This window comes from Petromyzon marinus, chromosome 2 (genome assembly GCF_048934315.1).
Source record: "Petromyzon marinus isolate PM22_M1 ecotype Great Lakes invasive population chromosome 2, UKy_Petmar_22M1.pri1.0, whole genome shotgun sequence".
NCBI classification, from domain to species: Eukaryota; Metazoa; Chordata; class Hyperoartia; order Petromyzontiformes; family Petromyzontidae; genus Petromyzon; species Petromyzon marinus.
In genome coordinates this window covers 18,727,663-18,742,790 of record NC_133668.1, presented here as the reverse complement: position 1 = coordinate 18,742,790, position 15,128 = coordinate 18,727,663, and the positions used below count along the sequence as shown (strand labels likewise).

Sequence of the window (15,128 nt, the reverse complement as noted above, 5' to 3'; positions counted from 1 at the left end):
TTCATAGCCACTCTGCCAATGTGTCTCCCTACTCAAAAAGGCAATAAATGGGGGTGTCACCTATCTGACCTCTTGGAAGGCCATGAGCTGTTGGCGAATAATTCTACGTTCCCATGGCAAGGGGTGGTTGGCGGAAACATAAAAATGTGCATACAGTATTTGGTGCTTAAACAGCAAGCACATGATCACGTCTGGTGTCAATTTTAACAATGGAACGCCAATCCAACGATGTAACACTGATAATAGTAACGCCTCAACACTTTTAAATAGTATGCATTGCATCATTTAACACCTTTTTGTAACGCCTTAATGTTGGCCCTTTGGCCAAATCAACGGAGATGTGCCCGGCCTCGTCGCTTTTCGTAAGCCAAGCAGAATTGAACCAAGGAGACTAGGACGCGCAAACAAATGTCAAAGGGCTCGCATGGTTACGTGGTGGGCCCGGAGGGAAGTGCACAAAAATACAATGTTGTGCTGTACTTCAATGCTTCCGCGTTTATCCATCGCACCGATGTCGGCGTGAAATCCCACAACCAAAATCCAGCAGGGAATTTAAGGAAAATACACGTGCAGGTTTATAATTTAAGAATATATCGAAATATAACACTGCAACCTGCCAAAACAATAGCACGTTATTATTGCAACATTTGGCAGGGCCAGTCTCGCGAGACAATGGCAACACTTCTTCCAAGCACCTCCCAGCTGTTCATATAAAACGTGCTATCTGAAATGAATACCGTAAAAGCCCCTTTTTGCGAAGCCAAGTGTTTAATTTTTAAAACAAGTTCAATTACCTCGCCCAGTTTCGCTCTAAGACGCCGCGCGGCCGCTGTCCACGCACGCCACAGAGCTAGGCCGAGCCCTCGTTTTCGCCTAGAAGCACCGCGGGGATTACGGAGCCCGAGCCGGCAGGAACGGCCAGGAGTGAAGGGGTGCGGCCCAATGGGGTAGGCCCAACCTAATGGGCCGCGGGCTGTGTTCGACGACAAATTGTGTCGCATGGCATTCTAAGTAAAAAAAAGAAAAACACGTGCAGCCGAAGCGAATACTGTCGCTTAGGTATCTCTGGTAAGTAAAATTTACTTGTACACGACGGTTGTGGAGAAGATGGCGGCGAAGCTACGAGCGAAGGGGGGGGGTGTGCAGAGCATTGTGGGTAGAGCCGGCGGTAGCCGGAGCAGGAGCCCCGCCCCTTCATCTAACCCCGCCCCATCATCTAACCCCGCCCCAACTATTCTCAAGCCCTGCCTCTTGCATTAGTCCCTCCTACTCCTTTCATCGCCCCACCCCGCCGCTTGGTACGGGGCAATTGTCGCCCCACGCCCATCAAAGGGTTGTTCCCACCCTCTACCTCCACCTCCGCACCATCACCCCGCCCCTTAGTCTAGACCACGCCCTTTATCTCCAAACCCCCCTCCCCTTACCCCGGCCCCACAATGCTCCGCCTCTATCCCAATCGATTCGATTCAACATGTAAACAAATCGATTCATTATGCTCACCATGCGTGCATCGAATCGACCATGTGGGAATCAACGCCAGCAGATTACAAGTCGGTTCAATTAATACGGAAGGTCTTTTGTTTTTTGGGTGGAGGGTGTAGGTTTATTTTGGTGTAACCAGGTCCCCGTGGGTTTTGGTGGGGGGAGGGGGGTCAGACATTTGTGACGATGTGTGACGAGGGGGAAAGGGGGATGGGGTGAGAAATGTGACGTCACATTAAAATGCGCAACTTTAAATATATAAAAACAATACAATTGTTATAACAACACTAATTTTGATTAATTTTCATTATTAACTATTTGATTGTTTAAATTTACTAAGGTCACCTTTTATTTACTCCATGAAGGAGCATTTTGCTTCTCCATGGGAGAATGGAGGAGGATACATTTTGTAAAAAAAATGTAATTATTGTTGTTAAACATTTAGATTTTAATAATTCTACCAGGGCTTTTCATTCTGTGGAATGAATATGTGATTGTTATAATTGTACTCTCCAATTTGCTTCGTTCTACTACAAAGTTTCAAGTCTTTTCTTTCATAGTTATAATTACTTTAAATATTTTATAGTTATAGGAGAATTTCCATCTAATATTCTGAACATCTGCAGTTTTAGTTAGACGTTGAATATTTTCAAGTGAATTTTATGCTAAATTTCAGCTTTCCAACGCCTCCTTTTTAATACGTGTTTTCTTCTACAACATCAGAGTGCAGCGCCACATTAAATACGCACTACAATAATTGTTTTATATTTTTATTATTTTATTGTTTCCCTTCTACGTGACTTTACCGAAAGAACCAAGACTATGCACTACAATGACAATAGTTTCAAGTGACTTGAAGCATGTTTTATTTTCAAAATGGAAATATTTTTTGGGGGGGCAGAGCTTTGTGACGTCATATTTGAGGGGTTCTGACTTTTTGTGACGCCGTGTGACGAGGGGGGGAGGGGGGGATCAAAAATCGGCCAAAATCGCGTGACGTCATTTATGGACGGCCCCATAGTAGTCATGCCTTGTAATTTACCCTCCCCTTCCAACGCATATTCCACTATAACCTCCACTCACGGCCCATCCAACCTCGTAAATTGCACCTCAAATTATTGGTAAAATCACCTCCTGTTCAACCCAGATACACCCGTAGCCCATGTCCTATGTATGCATTGGTCGCGAAAGCCTACATGTTAAACTATGTATGTTGAACTTCTTTCGCACCGTAGCCAACCGTGGTATTCGGCGGTGCGGGGAAATCGGAGGTGCTTAGGCAGCACGCAGCGGATCACCAGGGTGTCACTCGCTCACAAAATACTGAGCGCTGGCTCCATCATCGGTCTCCGAGATCATCTGACAATCCTTGGCATCATCTCGTCCTCAACACCATCTCAAAGCTTTTCCTTGTAGCACATCCCGCCCAACGTTGACTGCAGCCACAGCAAGTGTACTCTGGCTTGCGGCATCATGCTTGCTGAGACATCAGAAAAAAAACACCTCAACAAATTTAAGCGGTTCCAAAACAACCCGCTTTGCCATTAAATTATATTTGTGCTTCGTTTGTTGTCCTTCCCCCCGCACCTCCGATTAGCACGGTTGGCTACGTACAGTGCGAAAGAAGTTCAACATTGATACATTAAATGTGACCTTCTAGCTTCCAAGGCTGAGCTAAAAAAAAATATTTGCACTGCCTCTCCATCAATTTCATGATCCAGTGTAAAATCGCCATCCTGTGTCATCGAGCCGTAATCACAAGGCCCTGCGCTATACCTCCTCAATCATGTTCACTCGACTGACCGCAGCAAACTGCCGCAAAACCCCTGCGGAGAACGTCTAAAAAACCAGAACCCGGACCGACTATCCTGGCTGAGCGGCGTTGCTCCATCGTTGCACTCTCTCCCATGTACTTGCACACAGGCGGCAGAATCCCAATTGTCATCCACCGTCAAACAGCAACTCAAGGCTGTCTCGCTCGTTCGTGTTGGCACGCGAGGGACTTTGAGCTCTTGACTCCGCGCGTCCGTTTTTTCGTTTGAACGTTGCACCTGATGCGCGAAATATGCGCGCGTTATAAATTGTGTTTATTTTTTATGCAGCGATATATTTGTAAACTTGACAAATCTAGTCGGATGGTGGAGGGTTATTGACAAGAAAGTTGGCACAACACTGCTTGGCCTAACCCAAAGGCAAATATGGATGGATATAACTTGTTTCTTTACGCTAAGGGAGCAGGTTAAATGGCTTTAAAATGAACATACCGACGCACCTAAAACACTTTACTCAACATGTACTATTTGCTATTGTCGGTGACGAACGAAAATCTACGACAAAAGCTGAATAGTGCACAAAGGTGCATAGAGAGATGCCAGCTTAGAATTACACTGAGAGGCATAAAGAGCTCACGGATTAGAGAACACGCGCAAGTGAATTCATCATCCAATGTTTGAAGCAAAGTGGGTTTGGGCATCACACGTCGCTAGGAGGGATCATGACCGAAGGTTGTGAATTCAAATCTTGGTTGGTGGTTGGCTCAGCCCATCATCTCTCTGGGGTCAAAATCAGCACCACTTTGCAGGGAATCAAAAGTGGTTGGCCTATGGAGACACTTTCCCCTTGCCATAGTAATGTGGCATTTCCACTCCTGGTTCATGCATTTAAACAGGAGATGAGCACTGCCTAAATGTTAATTTTGATGAGATCACTTTGACTTTTTTGAGCCAAGAAAATAGAATGCATCCCAGCTGATGTCCTCCGAGGAGACTGAACAATTACATCAGTTCATTGAGCGGTGCAAGGTGGATTATTGCATTGTTTTTAAATGGATTATTACATTGTTAGATCATGGGAGGTGTTGACTTAAAGTTTGTGTGACTGCAGGAATTCATACTCTTTGGGTCTTTCGGTAAAGACCCAAAGAGTATCATGGGAGGTAGTGACGGTTTCTTGGGGAGGCCTTTATCCAGCAGTGGATAAACCATCACAACACGTGCAATAAAATATATTAAAACACCAGAGCGTATTTACGTTTATAAAAACAACCCATATAATCTCATTCATACCAGAATTTTAAATGAGAATTGGCCACCAAAATTGGCATTATTTGGACGAGGTCGGAAATTTTCATATAAATTGCGTAAATTTGTTTTGCAAAATGCGTTCGGTTTTTGGACAACGCACACTGAATTGGTTCCATTGTTTGCTTTGGGTCATTGCCAGTAATTTGTTGCGTTAGCAGGTGTGGTGACATGAAGGAGATATTTACAAATTATGTTATTTAAACACGAATTCATATTAGTATGGTAATATTCCTTTGCAATGAAAATTAATTGCAATTATAAAGTGATAACTGTATTATGAATGATCATCATTCGGCGGCTCATACATTTTGCATTTATGCTGATAGTAAAAAAAAGACATGGGTTTAACATTTTAGGCAAATATTTTTTTTAAACGCATATTTTGGACAGCAAGTATTCTAAGCATTTTAACAATATGGGTTTATCTTCTTTGGTTCTTTCGGTAAAGTCACGTAGAATGAGAATAAAATAATAAATTGATAAAATAAAATAACACAATAATATTCTGGTGAGAATAAAATAACACAATAATATTCTGGTGAGAATATTATTGTGTTATTTTATTTTATCAATTTATTATTTTATTCTCATTCTACGTGACTTTACCGAAAGAACCAAAGAAGATGAATCATTGCAGTCATGAAAGCTTTAAATCGAAATATGGGTTTATGTCAAAATATTTTGTCTTAATTCGTTCATCCAGTAATAGTAAAACCCCATTTTAACCCGATAGTACATGAACCAGGACCAGATATTTTATGTGTTGGTACCACCTAGTTGGCATAACGTTAGATACTCACATTTATTTATATGACAAAGAACGGTGAATAACGTGATAGCCGTTTCACATGAGTGGGTTATTCAATAATTAACTCTTATCAGCCACATAAATAAATCGGTATGATTAAAGTTACCACGGTTGGCTACGTACCGTGCGAAACAAGTTCAACATACATACATATGTAACGATTTATGCTTTGGCCCATAGACTACTAGAGGCTTGGGGCAAAGTGCTGTTCGTGAACATCTATTATGGCCAGCACAGCACACATGGAAGCCACTTTACAATGTACACTATTCTGCTTTGTCTCCCCACTCCTGTTATAAATGTTTAGGTTGAATTGACCGAGAGCAGGTTGAGTACAGGTTCAGATACCACGTGCTCATGGTGTTGTGCATGGTCAGGAATCAAACCGGATTGTCGGGGACTGGCGGGGGGCAGTGTGTTGAACACCACTGCTTCTGAACTGCAACACAATTCGATTATCTTCTTCATTGTCGCTTGGTGAGAAGCTGATCAGCAACGTTTCTCGATTCAAGTCGAGCTTGGTGAGTGAAACAGTAGCCTGGTAAATGCCTGAAATCCTGCCGGCGAATGATTGAAGCCAGCAATGGACTGACTATAGGTTGTCCGTGGCTTGAGATCGGAGACCGGAGTCACATTGAGAAATGAACTTTGACCCGACATAGGAGACGGCCACATCTACCGTGTGATGTTCTGATATAGTACAAGCCAGACGATCGTTACTAATTTAGTTGGCACAATGATGCACACATTTATAGAAAAAGCAGAATTTCCACATTTACATTTCAGAGACCAATCTGTCCATAATGTCTTACAAATACTGATTTTATCAAGCACCGATGATGATTGGCTGATCTATAATAAGCAGAACATGGTATACGTGGCAAAGTATATTTTATATTCCTGGGAGCTGTATACCTTTTTCACTTGGAGTCCATTATTTTGTGTACGTTAACTCAAAAATATGCCGATGCAGCATCAGCGGCCAGAAAAAAAAAACCCTTAGCACAGGATACAGCCCCATAATGGTGAGGCACAGACAGCCAGTTTCATGAGCATTCAGCCTTCCCAGCGTCATCCCAGGCGGAGGAGAATGGGGCGGCATCAGAGCGGAACGAGCCCTGGGCGGCCGCACTGACCCTGAGCTTGGGCAGAATGGCCTCGCGACAGCCGTCCATAATGGTGGTGTGAACAGCGGGGGCCCAGGGCATTATGTCCCTATTTAGATTGGCGACCTGAGCCCCGAAAGGATCGGTCTGGGGAATAAAACGGCAATAGAAAAACGCCGGGTGCTGCAGACAGATGAATTCTATTGAGTACATTTTAGCTCGTGGAATTTTTGCATGAAATCGTAGAAGGTTTAGCCACCTAATTGAATTATGGACGTATGTAGATTGTTCTCGTGGGACCCAACCAATGTCCATCACACAAACATGTGCGCAACATGTTGTACTTGTTGGGTGGTGGTGGCGGTGGTAGTGGTGGTGGCGATGATGGTGGTGGTGGAGGCGGTGGTGGCCCATGGCCCAAAGTGTCCCCCTGCTCAAACAAGCAATCTCGTAGCAAGCATCTCCACTTGCAGCCACAAAGCCAGTCATGAAATTGTCACGTTCCTATCATCATCCATGATCACTCCACTGCTGAATGAAGATATTCCCAAACTGTGACAATCTCTCACAGTCCTGCAAAGTTTAAATCCATCGATGGGAGCTGCATGTACACGCACTGCCTTTCATCACGAAATCTCTGCGGAGAGCGTCCCCTCAGGTGCATTCCTCCCCTTGGCTTCCACTCTGACAGCAGTCTTGACCACGAGTAATGTGTCCTGCCCAAACAACGTTTTATTTATTAACAATCTCATAGCGATGATCAATCTCCCTGTAGGAAAACCATTCCTACCAATAGGTACTTATTGTATCGACCTTGGAGGAATGATGGGCCAAGTTGGCCATAAACTGGGATCCGAACCCACAATGTGTTCGTCGATCAGGAAACGTTTTAAAATACTGGAATTTATGGAGCCTTGATTTGACTCTTTATGTAAGCTTCGTGTAGGATCGTTGATATAACTTGCTCGGTGAAAGACAAATGCAGCATGAATATCGAACCTCCGATTAGCTCGGTTGGCGATGTACAGTATGAAAGAAATTCAACATACATGCGTACATATCGTCCATATGCTTCAACACGCAGGATGTGTTGGTGTCTGTGACCGTATTGCGAGAATCGCATAGATTGCAATGGAACAACTTTCCAGTAACTTGCAGTGAACAGACCCCATGTCCAATACAATTGTCACGTCCTTCTTAGGCCAAGATACTGCAAACAACCCGTTGCCTGTGGATCTAATGAGCAATGCACATTGATGTGGCAGCACATGATAAAAAAAGAAGTGTAAAAGTAAATAATGTAACATGTTTCTCGAAATGAAACAAAAAATATGTTTGCTAAATCACATCGGCCATTTTGTGTTAGACGCATATACATATGGAAATTTGATTTATCGTTTTAACACTGCTTTAACCAAGATGTAACTCATTGGACTATTGTTAGATGTCATCTACTTATTTGGCACTGAGGTTAGAGGCACTCGGCTCACAATTAGAAGGTTACAATTACAATTCCCCTATCATCCCTTTTGATACATATGTAATGTAGCTCTCAGCGACGCCGTCTTGTCTTCTATATATTTATTATGAATAAAGTCCAAGAACAAATCAACACGTAACTGCGAGTGACTATGTACACTTGGGTATTGATACAACTCTCTTCTTCTGAGACAACATAGCTTCCACGACCCACAACGCAACAAGTTAGGGCGACCCGTCAACGGAATGCCAACCCCCTTGACCTAGTCCTCGATGCCGGGCCGGCACCCTGGGTGGGAATATGGCCGTCGACGGCCAACGATCGCTCGGCTCCGGGAACGGAGGGGTCGATGTTCTCGGCGGATGGCGCGGGCGAGGCCGACAGGTCCCTCGGCGGTGGTCCCTTGCGTGTGGAGGGTCCTCGGGATTTCCCCGCCGTCAAGGGCTCGAAAACTGCGGGCAGAACAACACCATCTCCTCGGTTGTCCGATTACTTTGGCCAACCGGCCCGGCCCGTCCAACACGCCAGACCCCGACCGCACAAACTACCATGAGAGAATTTTATTGTCTTATTTTGTTTTCTTGTTTTATTCTCATTCTACGTGACTTTACGGAAAGAACCAAGAAGATGAATCCTTGCAGTCACGAAAGCTTTCAATCGAAAATTAAAATGTATCCTTTGTGGTTTAACAATGGAATAATTTTCTTTTAGATCTCCCCTGCAAATGAAAATATTATCTCAATAAACTTTGCTAAGTAAAGTTTACGAGCAGTAACCATCTACACAAGATCCATTTTTCGTTCATCTAAATCTTCAAGAAAAAAACGTGGTCGTGTAAAAATGTGCAGAGTTCAGTCATTGTTGTGTAACGTTCCACATACCGTACATCAATACGGAAATGCAAAACTTTTCAGGATATATTTTTTAAAACTGTTATCAGCGATGAAGTATATTATCTTGTAAAAAATTCGCATTCCTTAACAGTAATTCAGCTATAATGGGAACCAAGTAGGAAACGAGGAGGGCAACGTTAATCTGCCGATTGACTTAGAACTGTGACGCAAGGAGCCATAAAGGGCTTTGTTGTGAGCTTTGAAGTTTGTTAACACTGTTGCGTTCCCATCCAAACATGTTTATTCCTCTAAGGGTTAATTAACCAATAAAAATGAATTGTCCTATAACCTTGCTCCGGCCAGTCTGGGTCATATGACATCACATGTCGTCATCACTGCATTTGCTATCGTCACTGGGGCATTTTACAAAATTGTATCAGCTGGCTGAGAATTGAGCTACAGCAGACTCGGGCAGTATTTGTGCTGTTACCACTCATCAGTAAGCCATGGTTAAACATTGCTATGTGGTTTTATTTTCCCACACTGCATACTGTAAATTAACTCAGGGACTGCATTGGCAGTCGTGCACAAGCACATCATTTTTTTAATAACAATTCACCACATTCATCATTACCACTATCGCATAATAACAGAAACAGACTACATAATGTTTCTACTCTGAGGGAGGACCATTTCGCTAAACGTTGGCCTGCTGGATATGTTTTCTGTTGAAAGCCAATATATATGATGAACGTGGTGAGTTTTCCTTTTGATTCTATTAAAACGTGGCAGGAATTTATTTGGCAAAAGGCAAAATTACCAAAAAGGGTTTGACATTTAAAACGAACTCACACAGCGTTAACCGCATTTCTGTACTTTTACTTCATGCACATGACATGAACTATCTGCAGTTGTACCTATAAACATACACCCGCATATCTGTACACAAAATAGCGGCAAGATTATAATGCGGCATCACAGCTGTCGAAAACCTTTGAGTCATTAGACATACGTAGATGTCGGCTTATCATGAGGTCATTATAATAAAAATGGGTCTCGCCCGCGCGCATACAGACGGGCCAGACTATTGAAGCCTGCGATCACCGTGCGTGTATTGTGTTCTCCTTGTGCGCCCGACAAACGCCTGTCACTTGTAAGAGATGACAAGGCCCACGTATCCTCACGCGCGAACTTACATACGTATTATAAAGTAGTCATGTACGTGAACGGCCCTTTTGTCAACTCATTGCTGGATGAGGGCCTCCCCACGCTGTGCGGATAGTGGGGTGGGGGGGGGGTTGACCATACTTCACCACGCCCGTAAATGTGGGTTGGGAAAGGTTTGTAACATGGATGTGGAGGCATAAACGCACAGTAGAGTAATGCATTTTGCTGCATCTGTCACCTGCTGCCAATCATCTAGCTCTGTAGTCCTAGAACAAGCCTCTTTGTACTTGGGAGGTCATCTGTCCAATAAATTATCCAGGCTCAATTCTGCTTCTGGTCGAATCCTCGTGGAAAAATATCTCCCTGTGCAAATGAGAAATGCAGAGGCGGAGATCAAGTCCATTGACGATGATCCTGAGCCAGCGGAAGAAAATCCAAATGCCCATTGTGGTGACCAGTCTCTCAATAGGATGACCATTGCTTACTTCCAGACACATACTGAAACGAATATAAAGATCCCCCGTATAGCCTTAACAGACTGCTGAGGAAAGTGCTGTTAGCGAGTATCTATGAAGGCCGACACGGCACACGAGGGGGTGAGTGGCCAGCACCACCATTTGAGGCTTAGTCGGCCTAGGGGAGGCTCAGGACCGGTGCAGATAATCGTCACTTGGTGTTGGCCGTCAATGGGAATCGAACTCGCGTCGCCAGGTTCGTAGCGTGGCGCGCTAACCGCTCCACCACCGCTCCCCACACACACTACAGCACACATACACAGACGCACAGAAGAAACACAATCATACTGATACAGACATCGACCACAAAGACACTCAGTCTACAAAAAACAAACACACGTACACATGTAGAGATAAAGATCGCCTGCGTAGCTCACATTGGCTATTGAGGCAGGGGCTGTTAGCAAGCAACTATGAAGGCTGGCTACGGAGCCCGAGGGAGGGATTTAGTCAAAACCCATGCCCGGCCGTCTTTGTCTCCCCAGTGCCGATGTCTACAAAAAGCACTGTTCATTAAAGCCCGAGTCGACCTAGGGGAAGCACACGACCGGCTCAGATAACATTCGCCGATCGAGCTTGGCGGGGGTCGCCTGGTTCGTAACTCAATGCCCTAACCACTGCACCACCACTCCCCCGCACATGGACAACGTGCAATAAACACACACGCGCGCGCGCGTGCATACACACCTAATTTGCAATTCCTGGCGCATAAGTAGCCACTGGGGCTGTATCACCACGCACAACGCACTTGCTTAAAGAGCCATAGGTAGAGCTCGCGCCGCGTCGGTAATCTCCGAAAGGCAATTATCGATTGTCATCAGCCGTCCCCTTCGGAGGGCCGCGCAGGAAAGGTAGACGCGGATAGCTCGCCGCTGCCAAGTTAGACTTGGCAGCGGCGGGCTAATCAATGTGGAAAAGTGGGGTGGGTCTAGCGGCTGACCTGACTCTTCTGTGGGGCGAGACCCAACCTCCTCCTTCCCCCACCCCACCACCACCAACCACCCCTCCCGGGTCAAGAGATTAGAGCTCTCGGGGTGAATGGAGGGGATTGGGAGCCCTGGGTGATGATAATAATAACAACAACGCGGTCAGGAAACGACTGTGTCGGTCGGTCGGTCGGGGCCGGGGTGCGTTTAATCGGCGCCGAGCGGGGTCCGCGCGTCCGCGAGATAAGGGGAAGCCGCGCGGCGCGCCGCCCCCATCTCATTACGGGTGACAGCGACGCTTCCCGGCAAGAGCTGTGGGAAACGAGCCGCTTTGTCCGGCCCGAGGGGGAGGGAGGCGGTGAAGGAGGCACATGGAGATTTGAGTGCGCCTATATATACACACACACAACACACATTTACACACGCGCGCGCGCATATTATGTGTGTATATAAATCAAATACAGTAGTGTTTACGCAGAATTCATTCTATTCTGTCTCTCCATCATCATATCGTACTACTATATGAGAAAAACAAGTTTTGCTGGCTGGCTGACTGGCAGGTCGTCACGTCCAGAGAGACCGACGGACCTGTTAAATGCATAGGACGTGAAGGTCTGCTCATTTCAGTTAAAATATTGGTTTTAGTCCATTGGCCTATTAAGGAACGTGCCAGCAATATTTTATCATTTTATTTTTTTATACAGAGGAGTTTATTTAGAAATACATTGCATTATTATTGATCGAAGGGATTGTCTGTTACGCATTAGCTACAAATGCGCAAATATTCATATGGAAATGTCAAAACTTCGTGAGAAAGCTGTTTTATTCCATTCCTAGCAGGCCCCGTGGTGCAAAGTGCAGTCTCCAAATTGAATCCAGTCCACCTCTCTGGGCTCTCGATGTACGTGCAATGAAGAAGGGCCATTGCCCGAAACGTCGCCTATTATATATTTTCCTTTTGAGGCCAAAGTGATATAAACGAATGTGTTGAGGTTATTATTATTATTGCCTTCCCAGACCAATATATTTCAATCAGCATATGTTTACGCAAAGCAAACTCTGGACCGGTTTCGACCGTCGGGGTATCATCAGCAGAGTCAGGCTTGTTAACCAAATGCTGTTAGATTACCAGCTGTTATTGGCCAGAGTCCTCCATTGAAATTACGGGGCGAAATGCAATCCCATATCGGGAGCGGGTGCGTTTTGTCCAGCCAAAGAGAAGGCAACTGGAGAGTCAATTGCGCCGCTTTGTATATGGGGGCGCTATGCAAATGCAGCTGGGATGTTCTTTAGAAAGCAATGTTGCATTTGTAGAAACCGTTATTGTGGGCTCGCGCAGTGTACTAACCACTGCGCCACCGTTCCACCTAGAAACACGAATCCCAACGCAACGTATACGAATAGAAATAAGTCTATTCATACGCACTACACATGCGGTTATACGCATACATCGTGAGAAATGTCAATCTATATTAAATCGATGCTGCATCGTTACACCCTTAATACAGCCCTCCAAATAGGTACACTTTAACAATTCAGAAAAGGTGATAGAGCACTGTGCCACCGAGCCTCTTCGTCTGAGTTCGACTCCCGACCAAGGTTTAACATCAGCGGCGAGCCCCCCTCCGCCCCTCCTTCACCAACCCCGTACTGTGACCAGTGTCCCGTGTTTTTCATGAGAAAGAAAGAAAAAAATCATCTGCGGCATGTTGTTGTTGGCACGTTGCTTTGTGTTGGCATGTTACTATACAATAGCTATCAAATTTTGATTTAAAGCTTTCGTGAATGCAGGGATTCATATTCTTGGTTCTTTCGGTAAAGTCACCACGTAGAAGGGAAACAATAAAATAATAAACATTATAAAACAATAAAATTCTCACGACGTTTCGACTGCAACACAAGCAATCATCATCAGGTGTGAAAACCACAGCAAGAACATTTTCTCTGATGATGATTGCCTGTGTTGCAGTCGAAACGTCGTGATAATTTTATCGTTTTATATTTGTATTATTTATTGTTTCCCTTCTACGTGACTTTACCGAAAGAACCAAGAATATAATAGCTATCAAGTTCAGATATCAGTCCAGTTATGCAAATGTACATGTCTTTGCGTACGAAGCACCCTGAGAGGAGCGTTGGGGCAGTGGTTAGCGATGAACTCCGTGACCTCGTATAGATTCCTGACAACGGCTTATGTTGAACTTCTTTCGCACCATACGTAGTGGCCAACCGTGCTAATCGGAGGTGCGACCGTTGCACAAACCCCCCTCACTTGCTGCACTGATCACCGTGCTGTAGGATGATGAAACAACCTGCCCAGGACTAAAACCCACCAGAAGTGGCTTTGACGAAATCCACTGCTGGACGAACGCTTCCCCAAGCCGTGTTGTTCATGGGGCCCGTTTGACCATACCTCGCCACGCTGGCGATTGGCACCTGATGTCAGCTTGCGGCAGCGAATCGAACTCGGATCGACGGGTTCGTAGCCGCCGCTGCTCCTCCTATCGCACGCACAAATCACCACGGAACAAAGATAATCGACGGCAAATTTGAGTTCGAATGAATAGACTCATTTCGCCATACTCTCTGTATCTAGCGCTGATTATCATCGACGAAGACCGCGTATCAGGCGCCTCGCAATTAACTCAGCCACTCTCGCCTTAACTTGTATGATGTTAATAGGATTAAGTGACACTCGGAATGAAAACCCGGAATATTTCACTTTAGTGGGCAGATGGGTGTGGAACAGAGGAGCAAAGGGCGGGCATCGGGGGAGTCCAGGGGGAGGAGATGGTGGGGAGGGGGGGGGTTGGGGATTGGGGGGCTGGCGGCGGTGGGATGGGAGATGGGTGCGGGGTGGCCCCCTTTTGCGTGATCTCTGTGATCGGCCAGCTATGGCGAGCGCTCTTGTTTGAGGCTGTCCGTCAGCTGACCGCCTGTGAAATTGTAGTGAAGGCGGCGCTCCCGTGCGGCCTCTGCGGAGGCCGTTCACGCGACCAGAGGGGTGATGGGGGGTGATGATGGGAGGTGATGGAGGGTGATGATGGGAGGTGATGGGGCGTGATGATGGGAGGTGATGGCGGGTGATGATGGGAGGTGATGGGGGGTGATGATGGGAGGTGATGGGGGGTGATGATGGGAGGTGATGGGGGGTGATGATGGGAGGTGATGGGGGGTGATGATGGGAGGTGATGGGGGGTGATGATGGGAGGTGATGGGGGGTGATGATGGGAGGTGATGGGGGGTGATGATGGGAGGTGATGGGGGGTGATGATGGGAGGTGATGGGGGGTGATGACGGGAGGTGATGGGGGTGATGATGGGAGGTGATGGGGGGTGATGATGGGAGGTGATGGGGGTGATGATGGGAGGTGATGGGGAGTGATGATGGGAGGTGATGGGGGGTGATGATGGGAGGTGATCACGAGGGGATGTGTTGGGAGGAATGGTACGATTGGGGGGGGGGGGGAATGTTGGTAGGTTTTACTCCAGAGGGTGTTAATTCACATTCCACCCTTCTCTTACCCGGCTCGGAAACCCTGCATGCGTGGAGTTGAAAGGCGGGAGGAGTTTGTAAGCGAACCCATTGGATCCTCTTTATTGTGACCGGGGAAATCGTATTTCCGTCCCGTCCCATCTGTCCGATGCGGGGCCCAGCGGTTGGCTGCACAAAGCACCCTAAGTGATTGTATCCATGGACTCGCATTGCTTGAAGCGAATTGGCTTACA

General features: G+C 46.0%; 1 protein-coding gene and 1 long non-coding RNA gene across 4 annotated transcripts in view; both read right to left on the bottom strand.

Moving 5' to 3' along the window:
- RBM33 (RNA binding motif protein 33) overlaps positions 1-1,230 on the bottom strand; it is a 56,119-nt gene extending 54,889 nt beyond the window's left edge. For 2 of the 3 annotated variants that reach the window (XM_076071091.1, XM_076071092.1), the window contains exon 1: positions 1,084-1,230. In XM_076071091.1, coding sequence (XP_075927206.1) covers positions 1,084-1,198 — 115 coding nt within the window. In that variant the 5' untranslated portion in view covers positions 1,199-1,230. Of the gene's footprint in view, positions 1-794 lie in introns of all 3 variants that reach the window. The other variant, XM_032960116.2, reaches the window with a different exon arrangement.
- Positions 1,231-6,084: 4,854 nt separating this feature from the next.
- On the bottom strand, positions 6,085-13,904 carry LOC142925582 (uncharacterized). Its single transcript, XR_012942551.1, has 2 exons — positions 13,734-13,904; positions 6,085-8,411 (listed from the first exon to the last, which is right to left on the bottom strand). It is a non-coding gene; the product is annotated as an uncharacterized LOC142925582 (long non-coding RNA).
- Between the last annotated feature and the right edge of the window lie 1,224 nt (positions 13,905-15,128).